A 23,116-nucleotide genomic window follows, 5' to 3' on the forward strand; every position below is an offset into this window, starting at 1 on the left:
ACTGAATAGCAGGCTAGTGATTGCTTTGCAATGCTTGCAGTTAGCCACTGATTCCTTCCAAACCATTCATTGTTGAATTTGCGATTTCAAACTTGTTGTGTAATGTTTATGTCCAATGGCCGATGAGCACCGATACGTTTTATCTATAATTTATCTTCATTATTTCTCTTCATATGACAAGGATGATTAAAAAGGATTTGCCAGTAGATTGTTGACTTGATTCGTGATGATGACTGATAGCTAAGATTTTGAAAGTATGACGTTGACATGATCAGTCCAATCAAAGCTACTGTAGATATAACGCGATTTTACATCATTTTATCTGTGGCCAATGACCTTGAGCCTTCTTGGATGGGCACTTCTAATGTAACTCTATGGCAGCACCCAATGGGCTTGAATTTCCGAGCTCTGCCCTTAGATTTGGTGGTGACAAGTGTCCCCATGAGTGACAGAACACTGAGCTAATCACGGCGCAACTAGAGAACATTACCAACACTTACGCTCTGTCTTTTCTGTTGGATGCTCAACCTCCACAGAAAGCACTGAGCTAGGCTGAAACACCTGCATTTTGGAGCTGCCTTTCTCAAGAAATCAAAAAAGTGGCTTTATTAACTCAATTATTGAGTTGACACGTTTTATTTTTTTGTGTGTTTCTTTTTTTTTGCTAAAAATGTGGGGCTCTGAATGATAGGTCGCCACTGATCATCAATATTTCAATATTTTATTTGGACGGGCAAGGAGGTAAGGTTGAGCGGGCCAGGCCCCCTAGGGCCCGCCCATAATGCTTGCCCTGGCACGGTACCAGTTTAACAAATCAAAGGAAGTATATATGGAAGTAGTTTAGTGCCCCCCCTCAAAAAGTGGTTCAAATGGGTAAAAATCTAATCTTTCTGATATCTATTTTTGTTTTACTTTTTGGCTATCTGTTTTTCCATGTATGAATCTGTTATTCAATGCGTTTCTATGGACAAATAGCAGTAAGGTAAAATTAAATGTTTCACCAAATTATTTCGGGGTCCTAAAATTCCAAATCTAATAGCTAAATTATACTTGGTATGGCTATCTTAAAACAATTCCATATGTTAGCTTAGTAGAACCCCCTCTTAAGGATCGTTTTAACTGCGCCGTGTTAAACATCCCACAACATTGAAAGTCTTGAACGCACCCTAGATAGCGCGTCATAGCCTACACGAGCGAAGTCATATGACCTAACATTAGTACCAGCTCACAGAAGCAGAGGAAAACAAAGGACTACTCAGCTGCGGTAATGTATAATTAGTTGATTTCAGGATTAGATACTGTGTTGAACCAGCTAACTATTGTTGTTCAGACGAAACTCTTTTACCGTGATATATATGGCACATTGCTGTTGTCATTATGGATTTGTATGGAGGCATATGTTGACTAATGCAGATTGTTTGGTCAGCAATGTTCCTCATACACGTCATATCTTTCTCTTTTGCACTTTCAGAGTTCAGCTATCCCTCGAGATGGCAGATAAGAACTTTCTGTCATTCTTGGTCATAACTCTCTGTACAGTCATTACATGTGGTGAGTTTGCCCTTGTCCAACCAACATAAGCTCTGATTTAATATCTGGCCATTTAAACATCCCTATTTGAATACTGAAATGTCATATTCCTTCAACAGATGGGAGTGTATCCCTATCTGCTCCAGCCACTGTAAATCTGGAGGAGAAAGGTTCAGCCAATATCACCATAACGACTAGGTAACTGTTCTTCTAGCTGGGCATCTACTACCAGTTTGTATCAGTATTATATCTATTTGTTGTGATAATTTGATGCAGTGTTTGGCATTTCTTTCTTTTTGCAGCGCTCCTCTGAATGTCTCAGCACTCATTATTTTTAACTTCACTGACTCCTCTGCAAATGTTACCTCAATACTTCAACTGCCTCAGCAGGTATGCGTTTTGTTTCATTCAAACTCACTGAAAAGCAAGAACCAAGAACCATGTAATTGAATATTAATGCACTTTGATATCTGCATCTGTCATATTTCAATTAACTACAGTGGTCACAGTGTGTAAAATCAATACTAGTGCTTATGTTGTAGCCATAAATGCATATTATGTCCAAATGTAACAATTGTTTACAGTAACTTTTTATATATTTTATTATTATTTATGTGCAGTATTTCCAACGTTTTATGTTGTGTAAATCTGATCTCCAGGTAGAGTTGCCTGCAAACACCACATCAAGCACTTTTGAGGTTCATGCTGAACATGTGGGTCAGGTGACAGCCTATTTATACAGCAACAACACTGACATTGCAAGGTGAGCTGTACAGGGTTTCTGTCTCTTAGTGAATTTCAACTCCATGAGAGTTTCTCACTTTCAGACTGATTTTTAAACCAACATAAAGTACTAAAAGTCTCATTTATGTTTTCCAGCCATAAGACCAGAATCCGTTTCTTGGTCATTAGAAGCAACATCATTGATATAATTAACCAAGTAATTGGTTGGATTTACTTCCTAGCATGGTCTATCTCATTCTACCCTCAAGTATATGAGAACTGGAGAAGAAAAAGGTAGTGCCTTTGACACTTTTTTCAAAATCCTCTGCATCACAGGATTTAGAGCTAAAGGACCTTTGGATATGGTTTCTGACTAACTTTGTCTGTTTGACAGTGTGGTGGGGCTGAACTTTGATTTTCTGGCACTCAACTTGACAGGCTTCATTGCCTACAGTGTCTTCAATGTAGGCCTCTTCTGGGTTCCATACGTGAAGGTAACCGTTTGCATGCCCTCACAAACAGTATAACAAATTGTGACGAATCCTGACTTGATACCAATGGGGATTTGCGCTGGATAATCTTCTATGGTCTTATTGACTCGGTTTTTACTCCATATGGTTATATAACAGTGTGTTTCTTTATTTACAGGAAGAGTTTTTGAAGATAAATCCAAATGGTGTAAACCCAGTGGATACCAACGATGTGTTCTTCAGTCTCCATGCAGTTGTGCTGACTCTTGTGTATGTCTCTCAGTGTGCCATCTATGAAGTGAGTAACAAAAGACCAGTCTTTAGTGACTTCCTAGATGTCCCCCTTGGTTATAGACTGGAGACAGATGTTGGCTGGCCAAATATTGATTAGCTTATGTTTTGATTGTTGGCAAAAACTGATATTCATTTGATCCTTTGAGCAGTTTTTTTGGGGGGAGAAGGAAAGCATTTTTGTCAAGGCCTCGATTAAACATTGACAGTTAAAATAATGTTGAAAGTGATTTAGAGTGTTCCTGTGTGTCTGTGTTGCAGAGAGGAGGGCAGAAGGTGTCCAAGATTGCTATTGGCCTTCTGGTGATTGGTTGGACGTTTGCCCTGGTCACCCTCTTTGTTGCTGTGGCCAATAAGATCACCTGGCTGGAATATCTCTACTATTTCTCTTACATCAAGCTAGGTGTCACCCTCGTCAAATACATCCCACAGGTATGGATTTCACAATATTTTACTGTATATTGGATGGTTTTAGCTTATATAATTAGCATTTGTTACAGTAGATGTTGTTGCACCTCACTTGGAAATGTATGATGCTATTGCTTTTCATGATCACACACTGTCTCTGTGTGTCCTCAGGCCTACATGAACTACCAAAGACAAAGCACAGAGGGGTGGAGCATTGGCAATGTGTTGCTGGACTGCACAGGAGGCAGCTTCAGTCTCATTCAGATGTTCCTTCAGTCGTATAACAACGGTAAGGCTGCCTATGCTTCCCGTAGTGCACTAATGTACACATACCTCAGTAGAACAGGCAATAATTAGTGAGTGAAAATATTTAAAGGACAGTCCCAACAATTCAAAACGTGTCTTAAGTTGCAGGCATTTAACATTTTAATTGTAGTCATTCATTGTTTATAGTCATTAATTGTCATTCATTGTGTGTGTAAACACAGTGCATTCGGAAAGTATTCAGACCCCTTCACTTTTTCCACATTGTGTTGTGTTACAGCCTTATTCTAAAATGGATTAAAGGGTTTATTTCTTCATCAATCTACACACAATACCCCATAATGAAAAAGCAAAAACAGGTTTTTAGAAGTTTTAGCAAATGTATAAAAAAAAAAAATGAAATATCACATTTACATAAGTATTCAGACCCTTTACTCAGTACTTTGTTGAAGCAGCGATTACAGCCTTGAGTCTTCTTGGGTATGATGCTACAAGCTTGGCACACCTGTATTTGGGGAGTTTCTCCCATTCTTCTCTGCAGATCCTCTCAAGCTCTGTCAGGTTGGATGGGGAGTGTTTCTGCACAGCTATTTTCAGTCCGGGCTCTGCAATGAGACTCGAAATTGAGCTCAGGTGCATCCTGTTTCCATTGATCATCCTTGAGATGTTTCTACAACTTCATTGGAGTCCACCTGTGGTAAATTCAATTGATTGGACATGATTTGGAATGGCACACACCTGTCTATAAGGTCCCACAGTTGACAGTGCATGTCAGAGCAAAAACCAAGCCATGAGATCGAAGGAATTGTCCGTAGATCTCCGAGACAGGATTGTGTCGAGGCACAGATCTGGGGACGGGTACCAAAACATTTCTGCAGCATTGGTACCCGTCCTCAATCATTCTTAAATGGAAGAAGTTTGGAACCACCAAGACTAGAGCTGGCCGCCCGGCCAAACTGAGCAATAGGGGAAGTAGGGCCTTGGTCAGGGAGGTGACCAAGAACCCGATGGTCACTCTGACAGAGCTCTAGAGTTCCTCTATGAAGATGGGAGAACTTCCCAGAAGGACAACCGTCTCTGCAGCACTCCACCAATCAGGCCTTTATGGTAGAGTGGCCAGACGGAAGGCACTCCTCAGTAAAAGGCACATGACAGCCCTCTTGGAGTTTGCCAAAAGGCACCTAAAGGACTCTCAGACCATGAGAAACAAGATTCTCTGGTCTGATGAAAACATGATTAAACTCTTTGGCCTGAATGCCAAGTGTCACGTCTGGAGGAAACATTTTACATTTTAGTCATTTAGCAGACGCTCTTATCCAGAGCGACTTACAGTTAGTGAGTGCATACATTTTCATACTGGCCCCCCGTGGGAAACGGACCCACAACCCTGGCATTGCAAGCACAATGCTCTTCCAACTGAGCTACAGGAAACCTGGCACCATCCCTACGGTGAAGCATGGTGGTAGCAGCATCATGCTGTGGGGATGTTTTTCAGCGGCAGGGACTGGGAGACTAGTCAGAATCGAGGGAAAGATGAACAGAGTAAAGTACATAGATCCTTGATGAAAACCTGCTCCAGAGCGCTCATGACCTCAGACTGGGGCGAAGGTTCACCTTCCAACTGGACAACGACCCTAAGCACACAGCCAAGACAACGCAGGAGTGGCTTCGGGACAAGTCTCTGAATATCCTTGAGTGGCCCAGCCAGAGCCTGGACTTGAACCTGTTCGAACATCTCTGGAGAGACCTGAAAATAGCTGTGCAGCAATGCTCTCACCATCCAACCTGACAGCGCTTGAGAGGATCTGCAAAGAGGAATAGGAGAAACTCCCCAAATACAGGTGTGCCAAGCTTGTAGCATCATACCCAAGAAGACTCGACGCTGTAATTGCTGCCAAAGGTGCTTCAACAAAGTACTGAGTAAAGGGTCTGAATACTTATGTAAATGGAATATTTCCGTTTTTTTTTTTCTATACATTTGAAAAAAGTTCTGGCAACCTGTTTTGGTTGGTAATTATGGGGTATTGTGTGTAGATTGATGAGGGGGATAAAAATATTTAATCAATTTTAGAATAAGGCTGTAACGTAACAAAGTGGAAAAAGTCAAGGGGTCCGAATACTTTCCGAATGCACTGGGAAGACAGGGAAGATGTATGTATGTATGTATATGTACAGTACCAGTCAAAAGTTTGAACACACCTACTCATTCAAGGGTTTTTCTTAATTTTTTACTATTTTCTACATTGTAGAATAATAGTGAAGACATCAAAACAATGAAATAACACATGGAATCATGTAGTAACCAAAAAAGTGTTAAACAAAATATATTTTCTATTTGAGATTCTTCAAATTGCCACCCTTTGCCTTGATGACAGCTTTGCACAATCTTGGCATTCTCTCAACCAGCTTCACCTGGGATGCATTTCCAACAGTCTTGAAGGTGTTCCCACATGTGCTGAGCACTTGTTGGCTGCTTTTCCTTCACTCTGCTGTCCGACTCATCCCAAACCACCTCAGTTGGGTTGAGGTCATCTGATGCAGCACTCAATCACTCTCTTTCTTGTTAAAATAGCCCTTACACAGCCTGGAGGTATGTTGGGTCATTGTCCTGTTGAAAAACAAATGATAGTCCCACTAAGCCCAAACCAGATGGGATGGCGTATCGCTGCAGAATGCTGTGGTAGCCATGCTGGTTATGTGTGCCTTGAATTCTAAATAAATCACAGACGGTGTCACCAGCAAAGCACCCCCACACCATAACACCTCCTCCTCCATGCTTTACGGTGGGAACTACACATGCAGAGATCATCTGTTCACCCACACCGCGTCTCACAAAGACATGGCGGTTGGAACCAAAAATCTCCAATTTGGACTCCAGACCAAAGGACAAATCTCCACCGGTCTAATGTCCATTGCTTGTGTTTCTTGGCCCAGGCAGGTCTCTTCTTCTTATTGGTGTCCTTTAGTAGTGGTTTCTTTGTAGCAATTCAACCATGAAGGCCTGATTCACACAGTCCCCTCGGAACAGTTGATGTTGAGATGTGTCTGTGACTTGAACTCTGTGAAGCATTTATTTGGGCTGCAATTTCTGAGGCTGGTAACTCTAATGAACTTATCCTCTGCAGCAGAGGTACAGTGAGGGAAAAAGTATTTGATCCCCTGCTGATTTTGTACGTTTGCCCACTGACAAAGAAATGATCAGTCTATAATTTTAATGGTAGGTTTATTTGAACAGTGAGAGACAGAATAACAACAAAAAAATCCAGAAAAACGCATGTCAAAAATGTTATCAATTGATTTGCATTTTAATGAGGGAAATAAGTATTTGACCCCTCTGCAAAACATTACTTAGTACTTGGTGGCAAAACCCTTGTTGGCAATCACAGAGGTCAGACATTTCTTGTAGTTGGCCACCAGGTTTGCACACATCTCAGGAGGGATTTTGTTCCACTCCTCTTTGCAGATCTTCTCCAAGTCATTAAGGTTTCGAGGCTGACGTTTGGCAACTCGAACCTTCAGCTCCCTCCACAGATTTTCTATGGGATTAAGGTCTGGAGACTGGCTAGGCCACTCCAGGACCTTAATGTGCTTCTTCTTGAGCCACTCCTTTGTTGCCTTGGCCGTGTGTTTTGGGTCATTGTCATGCTGGAATACCCATCCACGACCCATTTTCAATGCCCTGGCTGAGGGAAGGAGGTTCTCACCCAAGATTTGACGGTACATGGCCCCGTCCATCGTCCCTTTGATGCGGTGAAGTTGTCCTGTCCCCTTAGCAGAAAAACAGCCCCAAAGCATAATGTTTCCACCTCCATGTTTGACGGTGGGGATGGTGTTCTTGGGGTCCTCCTCCTCCAAACACGGCGAGTTGAGTTGATGCCAAAGAGCTCCATTTTGGTCTCATCTGACCACAACACTTTCACCCAGTTCTCCTCTGAATCATTCAGATGTTCATTGGCAAACTTCAGATGGCCCTGTATATGTGCTTTCTTGAGCAGGGGGACCTTGCGGGCGGTGCAGGATTTCAGTCCTTCACGGCGTAGTGTGTTACCAATTGTTTTCTTGGTGACTATGGTCCCAGCTGCCTTGAGATCATTGACAAGATCCTCCCGTGTAGTTCTGGGCTGATTCCTCACCATTCTCATGATCATTGCAACTCCACGAGGTGAGATCTTGCATGGAGCCCCAGGCCGAGGGAGATTGACAGTTATTTTGTGTTTCTTCCATTTGCGAATAATCGCACCAACTGTTGTCACCCTATCACCAAGCTGCTTGGCGATGGTCTTGTAGCCCATTCCAGCCTTGTGTAGGTATACAATCTTGTCCCTGACATCCTTGGAGAGGTCTTTGATCTTGGCCATGGTGGAGAGTTTGGAATCTGATTGATTGATTGTTTCTGTGGACTTTAAGAGTGTGCTCTAATCTCAGCTCGTTACCTGTATAAAAGACACCTGGGAGCCAGAAATCTTTCTGATTGAGAGGGGGTCAAATACTTATTTCCCTCATTAAAATGCTAATCAATTCATAACATTTTTGACATGCGTTTTGCTGGATTGTTTTGTTGTTATTCTGTCTCTCACTGTTCAAATAAACCTACCATTAAAATTATAGACTGGTCATTTCTTTGTCAGTAGGCAAACATACAAAATCAGCAGGGGATCAAATACTTTTTTCCCTCACTGTAACTCTGGGTCTTCCATTCCTGTGGCTGTCCTCATGAGAGGCAGTTTCATCATAGCGCTTAATGGTTTTTGCTACTGCACTTGAAGAAACTTTCAAAGTTCTTGAAATGTTCTGTATTGACTGACCTTCATGTCTTGAAGTAATGATGGACTGTCGTTTCTCTTTGCTTATTGGATCTGTTCTTGCTATAATATGGACTTGGTCTTTTACCAAATAGGGCTATCTTCTGTATACCCCCCTACCTTGTCACAATACAACTGATTGGCTCAAATGCATTAAGAAGGAAAGGAATTCCACAAATTAACTTTTAAGAAGGCACACCTGTTAATTATAATGAATTCCAGGTGACTACCTCATGAAGCTAGTTGAGGGAATGCCAAGAGTGTGTAAAGCTGTCATCAAGGCAAAGGGTGGCTATGTGAAGAATCTCAAATATAAAATATATTTTGATTTGTTTAACACTTTTTTTGGTTACTACATGATTCAATATGTGTTATTTCATAGTTTTGATGTCTTCACTATAATTATACAATGTAAAAATTTCAGAAAAACCCTTGAATGAGTAGGTGTCCAAACTTTTGACTGTGTGTGTGTGCATACATACATACATACATACATACATACATACATACATACATACATACATACATACAAACGTATGTGGACACCCCTTCAAATTAGTGGATTTGGCTATTTCAGCCACACCCATTGCTGACAGGTGTATAAAGTCGAGCACACAGCCATGCAATTTCCATAGTCAAACATTGGCAGTAGAATGGCCTTACTGAAGAGCTCAGGGACTTTCAACGTGGTACCGTCATAGGATGCCACCTTTCCAACAAGTCAGTTGGTCAAATTTCTACCCTGCTAGAGCTGCCCAGGTCAACTGTAAGTGCTGTTGTTGTGAAGTGGAAAGTCTAGGAGCAACAAAGATTCAGCCGCGAAGTGGTAGGCCACACAAGCTCACAGAACATGGTGGATGCCAGGAGAACACTACCTGCCCCAATGCATAGTGCCAACTGTAATGTTTGGTGGAGGAGGATTAATGGTCTTGGGCTGTTTTTCATGGTTCGGGCTAGGCTCCTCAGTTCCAGTGAAGGGAAATCTTAATGCTACAGCATTCAATGACATTCTATGCATCCAACTTTGTGGCAACAGTTTCGGGAAGGCCCTTTCCTGTTTCAGCATGACAATGCCCCCGTGCATAAATCGAGGTCCATACAGAAATGGTTTGTCGAGATCGGTGTGGAAGAACTTGACTAGCCTGCACAGAGCCCTGACCTCAACCCCATCAAACACCTTTGGGATGAATTGGAACGCCGACTTCGAGCCAGGCCTAATCGCCCAACATCGGTGCCCGACCTCACTAATGCTCTTGTGGCTGAATGGAAGCAAGTCCCCGCAGCAATGTTCCAACATCTAGTGGAAAGCCTTCACAGAAGAGTGGAGGCTGTTATAGCAGCAAAGGGGGGACCAACTCCATATTAATGCCCATGATTTTGGAATGAGATGTTCGACAAGCAGGTGTCCACAGACTTTTGTGTGTGTGTGTGTGTGTGTGTGTGTGTGTGTGTGTGTGTGTGTGTGTGTGTGTGTGTGTGTGTGTGTATATACAGCTCTGGAAAAAATTAAGAGACCACTGCAAAAATATAAGTTTCTCTGGTTTTACTATTTATAGGTATGTGTTTGGGTGAAATTAACATTTTTGTTTTATTCTATAAACTACTGACAACATTTCTCCCAAATTCCAAATAAAAATATTGTTATTTAGAGCATTTATTTGCAGAAAATGACAACTGGTTAAAATAACAAAAAAGATGCAGTGCTGTCAGTCCTCGAATAATGCAAAGAAAATAAGTTCATGTTCATTTTTAAACAACACAATACTAATGTTTTAACTTAGGAAGAGTTCAGAAATCAATATTTGGTGGAATAACCCTGATTTTCAATCACAGCTTTCATGCGTCTTGGCATGCTCTCCACCAGTCTTTCACATTGATGTTGGGTGACTTTATGCCACTCCTGGCACAAATATTCAAGCAGCTCGGCTTTGTTTGATGGCTTGTGACCATCCATCTTCCTCTTGATCACATTCCAGAAGTTTTCAATGGGGTTCAGGTCTGGAGATTGGGCTGGCCATGACAGGGTCTTGATCTGGTGGTCCTCCATCCACACCTTGATTGACCTGGCTGTGTGGCATGGCGCATTGTCCTGTTGGGGAACAATGTCAGAGCAAAAGGAAGCAAGTTTTCTTCCAGTACAACCTTGTACGTGGCTTGATTCATGCGTCCTTCACAAAGACAAATCTGCCCGATTCCAGCCTTGCTGAAGCACCCCCAGATCATCACCGATCCTCCACCAAATTTTACAGTGGGTGTGAGACACTGTGGCTTGTAGGCCTCTCCAGGTCTCCGTCTAACCATTAGACGACCAGGTGTTGGGCAAAGCTGAAAATTGGACTCATCAGAGAAGATGACCTTACTCCAGTCCTCTATGGTCCAATCCTTATGGTCTTTTGCAAACCTCAGCCTGACTCTTCTTTGCTTCTCATTGATGAAGGGCTTTTTTCTAGCTTTGCACGACTTCAGTCCTGCCCCTAGGAGCCGGTTTCAAACCGTCCTCGCCGTGCACTTCACCCCAGCTGCCCATTGCCATTATTTTTGTAGTTCAATTGATGTCATCCTACGGTTGTTGAGTGACATTCGAATGAGTTGGTGGTAATCCCGGTCAGTAGAGAGTCGTTTTTGCCCTCTGCCGGTCTGTAGCTTTGTTGTCCCCAATGTCTGCTGCTTGACCTTGTTCTTATGAACCGCCGTCTTTGAAATTTTAAGAAGCAACCTGACGCTCACTGTATCCCTCTGCCAGTAAAGCCAGAATTGAACTGTTCTTTTCCTCACTCAAAACTTTCCTTTTCAACTCTTTTGGCATGGTCAATAGTTCTTTTTTGATTAATATTACTTTTGCGGTACTATTAGCACTGTTTTTGCCATCCAGCTGGTCCTATTGCAAGAGGATAGTGATGACCACAGCAGTGGTTTTTATACTTTTCCTCGTTAAATAAGATTTGGTTCAGGTGATCACCTAATCAGTACCTAATTCAGTAGAATGAGGTGTGCCTGTGTTGGAATTCAACAAACACTGGAATGGAATGGCTGTCATACATGTAGAGATGCTGATTTAAGAAAAATGTGTAGTGGTCTCTTAATTTTTTCCAGAGCTGTATATATACAGTTGAAGTCGGAAGTTTACATAAACTTAGGTTGGAGTCATTAAAACTCGTTTTTCAACCAATCCACAAATTTCTTGTTAACAAACTATAGTTTTGGCAAGTCGGTTAGGACATCTACTTTGTGCATGACACAAGTAATTTTTCCAACAATTGTTTACAGACAGATTATTTCACTTATAATTCACTGTATCACAATTCCAGTGGGTCAGAAGTTTACATTCACTAAGTTGACGGTGCCTTTAAACAGCTTGGACATTTTCAGAAAATTATGTCATGGCTTTAGAAGCTTCTGATAGGCTAATTGACATCATTTGAGTCAATTGGAGGTATACCTGTGGATGTATTTCAAGGCCTACCTTCAAACTCAGTGCCTCTTTGCTTGTCATCATGGGAAAATCAAAAGAAATCAGCCAAGACCTCAGAAATATTATTGTAGACCTCCACAAGTCTGGTTCATCCTTGGGAGCAATTTCCAAACGCCTGAAGGTACCACGTTCATCTGTACTAACAATAGTATGCAATTATAAACACCATGGGACCACGCAGCCGTCATACCGCTCAGGAAGAAGATGCGTTCTGTCTCCTAGAGATGAACGTACTTTGGTGCAAAAAGTGCAAATCAATCCCAGAACAACAGCAAAGGACCTTGTGAAGATGCTGGAGGGAACAGGTACAAAAGTTTATATATCCACAGTAAAACGAGTCCTATATCGACATAACCTGAATCCCAAAACCGCCATAAAAAAGCCAGACTACGGTTTGCAACTGTACATGGGGACAAAGATCGTACTTTTTGGAGAAATGTCCTCTGGTCTGATGAAACAAAAATAGAACTGTTTGGCCATAATGACCATCGTTATGTTTGGAGGAAAAAGAGGTAGGCTTGCAAGCCGAAGAACACCATCCCAACCGTGAAGCTCGGGTGTGGCAGCATCATGCTGTGTGGGGGGGCTTTGCTGCAGGAGGGACTGGTGTACATCACAAAATAGGAAGGAAAATTATGTGGATATATTGAAGCAACATCTCAAGATATCAGTCAGGAAGTTAAAGCTTGGTCATAAATGGGTCTTCCAAATGGACAATGACCCCAAGCATACTTCCAAAGTTGTGGCAAAATGGCTTAAGGACATCAAAGTCAAGGTATTGGAGTGGCCATCACAAAGCCCTGACCTCAATCCTAAAGAAAATGTGTGGGCAGAACTGAAAAAGCGTGTGCGAGCAAGGAGGCCTACAAATCTGACTCAGTTACACCAGCTCTGTCAGGAGGAATGGGCCAGAATTCACCCAACTTTTTGTAGGAAGTTTGTGGAAGGCTACCCGAAACGTTTGACCCAAGTTAAACAATTTAAAGGCAATGCTACCATATACTAATTGAGTGTATGTAAACTTCTGACCCACTGGGAATGTGATGAAATAAATAAAAGCTTAAATAAATCATTCTCTCTACTATTATTCTGACATTTCACATTCTTAAAATAAAGTGGTGATCCTAACTGACCTAAAACAGGGATTTTTTACTAGGATTAAATGTCAGGAATTGTGAAAAACTGAGTTTAAATGTATTTGGCTAAGTTGTGTGTAAACTTCCGACTTCAGCTGTGTGTGTATGTGTATATATATATATATATATATATATATATATATATATATATATATATATATATATATATATATATATATATACAGTGCCCTCCACTATTATTGGCACCCCTGTTTAAGATGTGGTCGAGGACTTCCAAAAATTCTCTTTTTTTTTAAAACAACATAGAACCCAAATGCAAAAAAAGAGAGAAATCCAACCTTTTATTTAAGTACATTACTTTGGTGGTAAAAAAAAAAATCACACATTTAGAAAAAAAAAAAACTTGAAATCATGTGTCCCACAATAATTGGCACCCTTAACAATCCCGCTGAAAATTTTAATTGATTTTTTTTTAAATATATTTTTCTGTAGTTGCTAAAGTTGGTCAGGGTATCTATGAACTTTTAATTAGTAATTCATGACTTCCTGTTTCCCTGGGGTATAAATATGACGTGACACAGAGGCCTAATTCTCTTACCCATTTGTCAACATGGCAAAGACAAGAGAACACACCATTCAAGTAAGGCAGATTTGTGTCGACCTTCATAAGTCAGGCAATGGCTACAAGAAAATAGCCACTCGCCTTAACTTGCCCGTATCTACAGTCAGAGGAATCATTAAGAAGTTTAAAACAACTGGAACAGTGACAAACAAGGCTGGAAGAGGTCCCAAGTTTATCTTGCCACAACGCACAGTGAGGAGGATGGTAAGAGAAGTAAAAAAAAGTCCTAAGCTCACTGTCACAGAATTGCATCAAAGAGAGGCATCTTGGGGTCACAAAGTCTCCAAAACAACCATCAGACGCTCTCTACATGCCAACAAGCTGTTTGGGAGGCATGCAAGGAAAATGCCTTTTCTCACTAACACTCACAAACGTAAACGTCTGGAGTTTGCTAAGCGGCACTGGGACTTCAACTGGGATCGTGAGCTTTGGTCAGATGAGACTAAGATTGAGCTTTTTGGCAACAAACACTCTAAGTGGGTCTGGCGTAAAACAAAAGATGAGTATGCCGAAAAGCACCTCATGCCCACCGTGAAGTATGGTGGAGGATCTGTGATGCTGTGGGCCTGTTTCTCTTCCAAAGGCCCTGGGAACCTTGTTAGGATGCATGGCATTATGAACGCTTTGAACTACCAGGACATTTTAAATAAAAACCTGATGGCCTCTGCCAGAAAGCTGAAGATGGGTCGTCATTGGGTCTTTCAGCAGGATAATGATCCAAAACATGTGGCAAAATCTACACAAAAATGGTTCAGCAGTCACAAACTCAAGGTCCTCCCATGGCCATCTCAGTCCCCAGACCTCAACCCAATCGAAAACCTGTGGGGCGAGCTAAAAAGGAGAGTGCATAAGAGAGGACCCAGGACACTGGATGATCTAGAAAGATTGTGCAAAGAAGAATGGTCAAAGATCCCTCTCTCTGTGTTCTCCAATCTTGTGAAATGTTATAGGAGGAGATTAAGTGCTGTCTTGTTGGCAAAAGGGGGTTGTACAAAGTATTAACATCAGGGGTGCCAATAATTGTGGGACACATGATTTCAAGTTTTTTTTTTTTCTAAATGTGTGATTTTTTTTTTTTACACCAAAGTAATGTACTTAAATAAAAGGTTGGATTTTTCTCTTTTTTTGCATTTGGGTTCTATGTTTTTTTTTTTTAAAAAATAGAATTTTTGGAAGTCCTCGACCACATCTTAAACAGGGGTGCCAATAATTGTGGAGGGCACTGTGTATATATATATATGTACAGTGGGGAAAAAAAGTATTTAGTCAGCCACCAATTGTGCAGGTTCTCCCACTTAAAAAGATGAGAGAGGCCTGTAATTTTCATCATAGGTACACGTCAACTATGACAGACAAATTGAGAGAAGAAAAATCCAGAAAATCACATTGTAGGATTTTTTATGAATTTATTTGCAAATTATGGTGGAAAATAAGTATTTGGTCACCTACAAACAAGCAAGATTTCTGGCTCTCACAGACCTGTAACTTCTTCTTTAAGAGGCTCCTCTGTCCTCCACTCGTTACCTGTATTAATGGCACCTGTTTGAACTTGTTATCAGTATAAAAGACACCTGTCCACAACCTCAAACAGTCACACTCCAAACTCCACTATGGCCAAGACCAAAGAGCTGTCAAAGGACACCAGAAACAAAATTGTAGACCTGCACCAGGCTGGGAAGACTGAATCTGCAATAGGTAAGCAGCTTGGTTTGAAGAAATCAACTGTGGGAGCAATTATTAGGAAATGGAAGACATACAAGACCACTGATAATCTCCCTCGATCTGGGGCTCCACGCAAGATCTCATCCCGTGGGGTCAAAATGATCACAAGAACGGTGAGCAAAAATCCCAGAACCACACGGGGGGACCTAGTGAATGACCTGCAGAGAGCTGGGACCAAAGTAACAAAGCCTACCATCAGTAACACACTACGCCGCCAGGGACTCAAATCCTGCAGTGCCAGACGTGTCCCCCTGCTTAAGCCAGTACATGTCCAGGCCCGTCTGAAGTTTGCTAGAGTGCATTTGGATGATCCAGAAGAGGATTGGGAGAATGTCAGATGAAACCAAAATATAACTTTTTGGTAAAAACTCAACTTGTCGTTTTTGGAGGACAAAGAATGCTGAGTTGCATCCAAAGAACACCATACCTACTGTGAAGCATGGGGGTGGAAACATCATGCTTTGGGGCTGTTTTTCTGTAAAGGGACCAGGACGACTGAACCGTGTAAAGGAAAGAATGAATGGGGCCATGTATCGTGAGATTTTGAGTGAAAACCTCCTTCCATCAGCAAGGGCATTGAAGATGAAACGTGGCTGGGTCTTCCAGCATGACAATGATCCCAAACACACCGCCCGGGCAACGAAGGAGTGGCTTCGTAAGAAGCATTTCAAGGTCCTGGAGTGGCCTAGCCAGTCTCCAGATCTCAACCCCATAGAAAATCTTTGGAGGGAGTTGAAAGTCTGTGTTGCCCAGCGACAGCCCCAAAACATCACTGCTCTAGAGAAGATCTGCATGGAGGAATGGGCCAAAATACCAGCAACAGTATGTGAAAACCTTGTGAAGACTTACAGAAAACGTTTGACCTGTGTCATTGCCAACAAAGGGTATATAACAAAGTATTGAGAAACTTTTGTTATTGACCAAATACTTATTTTCCACCATAATTTGCAAATAAATTCATTACAAATCCTACAATGTGATTTTCTGGATTTTTTTTTCTCTCATTTTGTCTGTCATAGTTGACGTGTACCTATGATGGAAATTACAGGCCTCTCTCATCTTTTTAAGTGGGAGAACTTGCACAATTGGTGGCTGACTAAATACTTTTTTTCCCCGCTGTATGTATGTATATGTATGTGTATATATATATATATATATATATATATATATATATATATATATACATACATACATACATACATACATACATACATACATACATACATACATACATACATACATACATACATACAGTGTGGGGAAAAAAGTATTTGATCCCCTGCTGATTTTGTACGTTTGCCCACTGACAAAGAAATTATCAGTCTATAATTTTAATGGTAGGTTTATTTGAACAGCGAGAGACAGAATAACAATAAAAAAATCCAGAGAAACACATGTCAAAAATGTTAAAATTGATTTGAATTTTAATGAGGGAAATAAATATTTGACCCCCTCTCAATCAGAAAGATTTCTGGCTCCCAGGTGTCTTTTATACAGGTAACGAGCTGAGATTAGAGCACACTCTTAAAGGGAGTGCTCCTAATCTCAGCTTGTTACCTGTATAAAAGACACCTGTCCACAGAAGCACTCAATCAATCAGATACCAAACTCTCCACCATAGCCAAGACCAAAGAGCTCTCCAAGGATGTCAGGGACAAGATTGTAGACCTACACAAGGCTGGAATGGGCTACAAGACCATCGCCACGCAGCTTGGTGAGAATGTGACAACAGTTGGTGCGATTATTCGCAAATGGAAGAAACACAAAATAACTGTCAATCTCCCTCGGCCTGGGGCTCCATGCAAGATCTCACCTCGTGGAGTTGCAATGATCACAAGAACGGTGAGGAATCAGCCCAGAACTACACGGGAGGATCTTGCAATGATCTCAAGGCAGCTGGGACCATAGTCACCAAGAAAACAATTGGTAACACACTACGCCGTGAAGGACTGAAATCCTGCAGCGCCTGCAAGGTCCCCCTGTTCAAGAAAGCACATATACAGGCCCGTCTGAAGTTTGGAAACATTATGCTTTGGGGGTGTTTTTCTGCTAAGGGGACAGGACAACTTCACTGCATCAAAGGGACGATGGACGGGGCCATGTACCGTCAAATCTTGGGTGAGAACCTCCTTCCCTCAGCCAGGGCATTGAAAATGGGTCGTGGATGGGTATTCCAGCATGACAATGACCCAAAACACACGGCCAAGGCAACAAAGGAGTGGCTCAAGAAGAAGCACATTAAGGTCCTGGAGTGGCCTAGCCAGTCTCTAGACCTTAATCCCATAGAAAATCTGTGGAGGGAGCTGAAGGTTCGAGTTGCCAAACGTCAGCCTCGAAACCTTAATGACTTGGAGAAGATCTGCAAAGAGGAGTGGGACAAAATCCCTCCTGAGATGTGTGCAAACCTGGTGGCCAACTACAAGAAACGTCTGACCTCTGATTGCCAACAGGGGTTTTGCCACCAAGTACTATGTCATGTTTTGCAGAGGGGTCAAATACTTATTTCCCTCACTAAAATGCAAATCAATTTCTAACATTTTTTACATGCGTTTTTCTGGATTTTTTTTGTTGTTATTCTGTCTCTCACTGTTCAAATAAACCTACCATTAAAATTATAGACTGATCATGTCTTTGTCAGTGGGCAAACGTACAAAATCAGCAGGGGATCAAATACTTTTTTCCCTCACTGTATATACGACACAGTGGCACAATATTCATAATACAGGATTTCCTTTTCATGTCCATCCACCCACGAGCCCTGCCAACCCACCCACCCACCCACTCACGAGCCCTGCCAACCCACCCACCCATTTCTTTCCCTGTGGCTGGGAGAATAGCAGACAAATCATAACAAACAAGTCATAAACATATAAAAAATAACAACTACAAAAACATACGGAAAAGGAAAATACAGTTATTTAAATAATGTCTTAAAAAGGTTATAAAAGTACATTGAAATAGTGATACATTTTGTTGTTTTTCTGATTAATTCCATCTGTCTTAAACATAATTGTGACTTACTACATCACTTGCTGAATTATCTGATGGTCTAAGTCAGGGTTTCATGGGTTTTTCTATTGTTTCCTAGATGAATGGAAGCTCATCTTTGGGGACCCCACAAAGGCAGGACTTGGCTTGTTCTCCATATTCTTCGATGTGGTGTTCATCATTCAGCACTACTGTCTGTACAGACATAAACCACGTTATGAGCTTGTGGGTGACCAGGAATAGGCTAATTACCTTTTACTCTTTACCTCTGCCAGTGAGACTGGGTCCAAATAATTTTCTATAGGACGTGTGTTCCCAGCCATTTAATGGGAAGCTATTTAAAGACAGTGGGGCCATACTTCCGAACTTGATTTTTTTTTAAAGTTTACACTTTTTCTCCGTCTCAAAATGCGCATCAGCCAATTAAAATCGTTGGCGTAGTTGCACGTGATCAAACACTATTGGTGCTTTCAAGACAACTGGGAACTCTGGGCGGTCAGCTGTGATAACTTGCACAGCTGGCCGTGATTTATATCTGGTTCAAATTCTGTATCGGACAATTAAATCGTTGACGTAGTAGTTGGACATGATCCAACACTTATTCATGAAAGTGTCCTTAACAAAAGTCCAACGGCGCGTTCTGATAATCAAAGCAACTAGATCACGTGTGTTTGACTTTCTGGTCAAATAGCTCTCTGTGTAGAGTGCCAACTCCATGTAATTGTTGCTGATTGTGGCAAGGGTTTGAATCTCATTAATTTTTTTAGTCCTTTTGAAATGCAGAATTACTTTTATTGTGTTAGTAAGTTGAGGAGAAGTGTAGCCAAAACCTTGTAAATGAAGATTACGCATACATTTAATGAGGAGCTTCTTGTTGGAGTCCCTCTTGCAGACCGACACATAGGCTACTGGCACTGATACATAAATAGGTGTTGCTTTTATAAGCTATATTACATAGATTTTAGTGCTGAGCGATTTAACCGGCGTCGGTTCAATTATTTGAATTCTATTTCGTTCAGTTTTTTTCTGTGAGCTAGATGTGCAGTTTCTGTACAGATAAATTAGATAAAGCCTGAACTGTGCGACGTAGTAGGGATTTGAAGTTTCCAGCAGTCCAATATTCTACATAGTTTAGCGCAGAAAACGTAATTAACTACAATCCATTGCGTGCCCACTTAAACTTGTCTGGTCTGTCCTGAGCAAGACATGGGGTGGTTTTTGTAAATTAATTTTGTCTATCTACTCTGATTTCAGACCACTCTCGTTTGAGTGTGCCAGAGCGCAGAACAACTGATTATTTACGAATGCGGAACACCCGTTGAATATGACAGGTATCAGTAACGGTTGGCAAAAAACTGAATTAAATTGTTGCTAGCAGCACAGTTAGTCACTAATGCTCTAGATAACATGAAAACAGCCTAACTAGCTCTGCTAGGGCAATTAAAATGGTCAGAGTGAGGTGTTGTCTCATTTGTGTGTGGCAGTAACTAGCAAGCTAACCAACTTTAGCCAGTTAGCTTGGGCACTTGACTGCCTTTGTGAGGTCAGAACTCTCGGATCAACCCTACTCCTTGGCCAGAGCGTCCAGTGTGCGCTCTGAATGCTCAGAGAGCGAAACGCTCTGAATTTACTTAAGTGATAATGCCAGAGAAGCCTGTGTTTGGAGGATATATTGGCACGGGTGTTTCGTCTCGGGCATGCAAACTGTGCCAATATATCCTCCAAACACCAGGTTCGAGGGCATTATCACTTTTATACAACGGGTTACCAACATATTCAAGTAATGATTGACATATTTTAATATATCGTAATCCAGGGTTGCTACCCAAGCCGTCTGGTCGTTCGTTCTACGAGACCCAGTCGTTCTGTATCTATGGATGCGACCCAGTCGTTCGTTCTAAATGTTCCATTGCCGTACTGGCTGGCAACGTTCTAATCCCTTGCTTGCTAGCTAGCCAACTACGGCTAATTTACAGTCATGTCAAACAGTGCAGCCAGAACAACAACAGTAGCTGCATTTGTTTAAGCTGTTTTCCAGTGACATTTATTTGGACACATCCATAACAATGAGCTAATGAAAATGTACTCTCTCATCAGGACACTGTTGTTCAGAGAAGCTAGCCAACAACACAGCTAACACAATCACTTAAAACTGAAGCTGGAAAGACTGCAAACTAGCTGCACTTCGTTTCGTTTGACCTTTGTATATATCCATAAAAATGATGCCAGCTGATTCATGATTTCGACTGGCTGAGAAATGCTACCTGCCTGCCTGTCTGTCTCGTCCCGACTCCTGACACGTTCATTACTATGGGACAGCTGGAGATCGAATTTGAATATTGAAACAATGTTGCAAATGTCGGAGAGCCAGACAGCAAGGTTTATACAAATCTCTGCTGTTGAAAACTAAATGTTAGTGTCGTGTCCCGTCGGCTGTTGGTGGTTATTGCTGTCAAACAAAGAGTCCGCTTAGGCTGCACCTTGATTAGAAGCTTTTATTCATATCACAAGTTTACAGCATAAGTTACAGACCCGCGGTGTCTGGAGAAGCACCGTCCCAAAATAATCTGAATGCTTCTGACCCCCTCTTTGTCTAGCTCATACTTATAAACAATGGCAAAATATGGGTTGCTCCCTCTTCCGTCCAATCACCTATCCCCCCTGGGGCGTCACCCTACCACTGGCTACTTTTGAACTAAGATAAACATCTTTCCTTTGTCCCTCTAGAATAGTCATAATCTTCATACACGACATTAGTCTAAAAGAAATAGATAATGCCTAGATGCTTTTTATAGTGGAGATCAAGTTTATAAATTGCCTGGAGGCTGATGAGAGTGGATTGCGCAGTCAGATGGAACAGAGTAAATAGGCATTTTAAAGTAATAGATTTAGCCGGTGGTAACTTGTGGAATAGACACCGGCTGGAATGTGGGTTTTAACCAATCAGCATTCAGGATTAGACCCACCCGTTGTTTAATAAAGGACAACTTTACAATGCTCTGAATTTACAAATGGCCCAGAGCGCACTCTGATACACTGGAGGCAATTTACGAACACACACGGAGAGAAGCGAGAACGTGCAATAGGAAGCAGTTGCTTCGCCAGCCAGGATTGTGATTTATAGTTGGAATTCAGCAGTCATAAAAGTATACCTTATTTACTTTGAAGAACAGTTTTTAAAAAAAAAATTTATTATTTTTTTTGCAGACGCTCTTATCCAGAGCGACTTACAGTTAGTGAGTGCATACATTTTTTCATACTGGCCCTCGTGGGAAACTAACCCACAACCCTGGCGTTGCAAGCGCCATGTGCTACCAACTAAGCTACACCTTATTTACTTTGAAGAACTACTAAGATAGTGATTTTTACAGCATAGGCAGTAGCTCTATATGAGATGACTTGAAATGAAATAATAGTCATCAAATAAAACAAATATTTTATGAAAGTAAAGTAATGTGAATAAATTATGGTTAATAAGGGATAAGCAGTAGTGGGCAGTCACTACCATCATGGGACTTTTAGTCATTGTTTTATTCGGTGTTATAGAATTCAACCCACATAATGCATAGTGCATTTAATGTATTTTTAAAATGTATGGAAATCTAAAACCTTGATTATTTTTTCAGAATCAAACCCGAAACCGACCTCATAAAACACGAATTGCTCAGCACTAGTATATGTGTAGGCTACACGTACAACGTTTTATATGCATTATTATAATCATCCACTTTGTGACAAATGCGTTATTTGAATCTAGCATCGCGGACCAGAAATGAACAGTGTTTTTCTTAACAAAAATACTTGACAAGAGGTGGGCTTGAAATCACGGTTAATGAGCACTGTCATTTTAGCGTCAACAGTGTGTGCCACCAGGACTGAATAATGACGGTACATGACAGCTATTTGACAAGTCCATAAGGCTCTTTAACTTTTTGTAACGATGTATGATAAACTGTATGAATATTGTATAGACCTCCTTCATCTTTTTTTTTTCTGTAAAAGCACATGGATGTGTGTGAAACGGATGTGCAAAAACTTGGGATTTTGTCATATATGTGAAAACGTGCCTTTTGAAATGTTTCTGTTAGCGTAGTCAAGGATGCATCATGCAATATTGGCACTATACTTGCGACAGACCAAGCGGAATTTGCAGGTTTAAAAATATCCTTCTGGTGGCCATTTTGATCTATTTTAAGAAATGCCATAGGTTGTTAACGTTGATAGGCTGATGCAGAATTTGTTACGGGAAATAATCACTGCCACCTGCTCAGGTTAGCTTACATAGGGCTAAATGTGTCAAGTTATGTAATGGGAACAGCTAACATGTAGCGTTTGATCACGTGCAACTACATCAATGGTTTCATTTGGCCGATGCACATTGAGACATTTTGCAAAAAGTGCTTTTTACTAAATGATCGTGTAGGATAATAGGGATTTCATTGTGTTCCATAAATTGTGAATAAATTAATAATTATGGTTTGATAGCACTAATGGAGGAACTCTGCGTAGTTAAAAAAAAACTGAATAGCATAGGCCTTGAACTTGTAAATCTGTCAAAGCAATAGTTCAGTTTTTGCTATACAATACAACTGTTTGTTTTTATTTCCATTTTTTTCTATATTTGAAAGATAATTGCTATTTTGAAATAGACAGAAAACATGATGCTTTATTGTCAAATTAATAAAATGTTTTCAACTTAAGTCAAGTGTGATGTTTCATTATGCTTA

At 41.1% G+C, this 23,116-nt stretch overlaps 1 protein-coding gene across 1 annotated transcript; it reads left to right on the forward strand.

Moving 5' to 3' along the window:
* The first annotated feature begins 1,200 nt into the window (after nucleotides 1-1,200).
* Nucleotides 1,201-23,089, forward strand: LOC311130851 (cystinosin-like). Its single transcript, XM_084163657.1, has 11 exons — nucleotides 1,201-1,264; nucleotides 1,472-1,551; nucleotides 1,650-1,728; nucleotides 1,833-1,920; nucleotides 2,190-2,293; nucleotides 2,410-2,547; nucleotides 2,648-2,747; nucleotides 2,902-3,021; nucleotides 3,276-3,446; nucleotides 3,594-3,711; nucleotides 18,490-23,089. Exons 2-11 carry the CDS (start codon nucleotides 1,491-1,493, stop codon nucleotides 18,630-18,632), a joined length of 1,122 nt encoding a protein of 373 aa, XP_084019783.1. The 5' UTR covers nucleotides 1,201-1,264; nucleotides 1,472-1,490; the 3' UTR covers nucleotides 18,633-23,089.
* The last annotated feature ends 27 nt before the right edge of the window (nucleotides 23,090-23,116 follow it).

Source organism: Coregonus lavaretus, assembly GCF_964263955.1.
Source record: "Coregonus lavaretus genome assembly, chromosome: 6".
NCBI lineage: Eukaryota > Metazoa > Chordata > Actinopteri > Salmoniformes > Salmonidae > Coregonus > Coregonus lavaretus.

Bases quoted from the DNA above. Each gene is read 5' to 3' on its own strand.
- LOC311130851 (XM_084163657.1), top strand. From the start codon at position 1,491: ATGGCAGATAAGAACTTTCTGTCATTCTTGGTCATAACTCTCTGTACA. The intron at 1,552-1,649 runs GTGAGTTTGCCC...TTCCTTCAACAG, and splicing joins CTGTACAGTCATTACATGTG to ATGGGAGTGTATCCCTATCT. The intron at 2,294-2,409 runs GTGAGCTGTACA...TATGTTTTCCAG, and splicing joins AACAACACTGACATTGCAAG to CCATAAGACCAGAATCCGTT.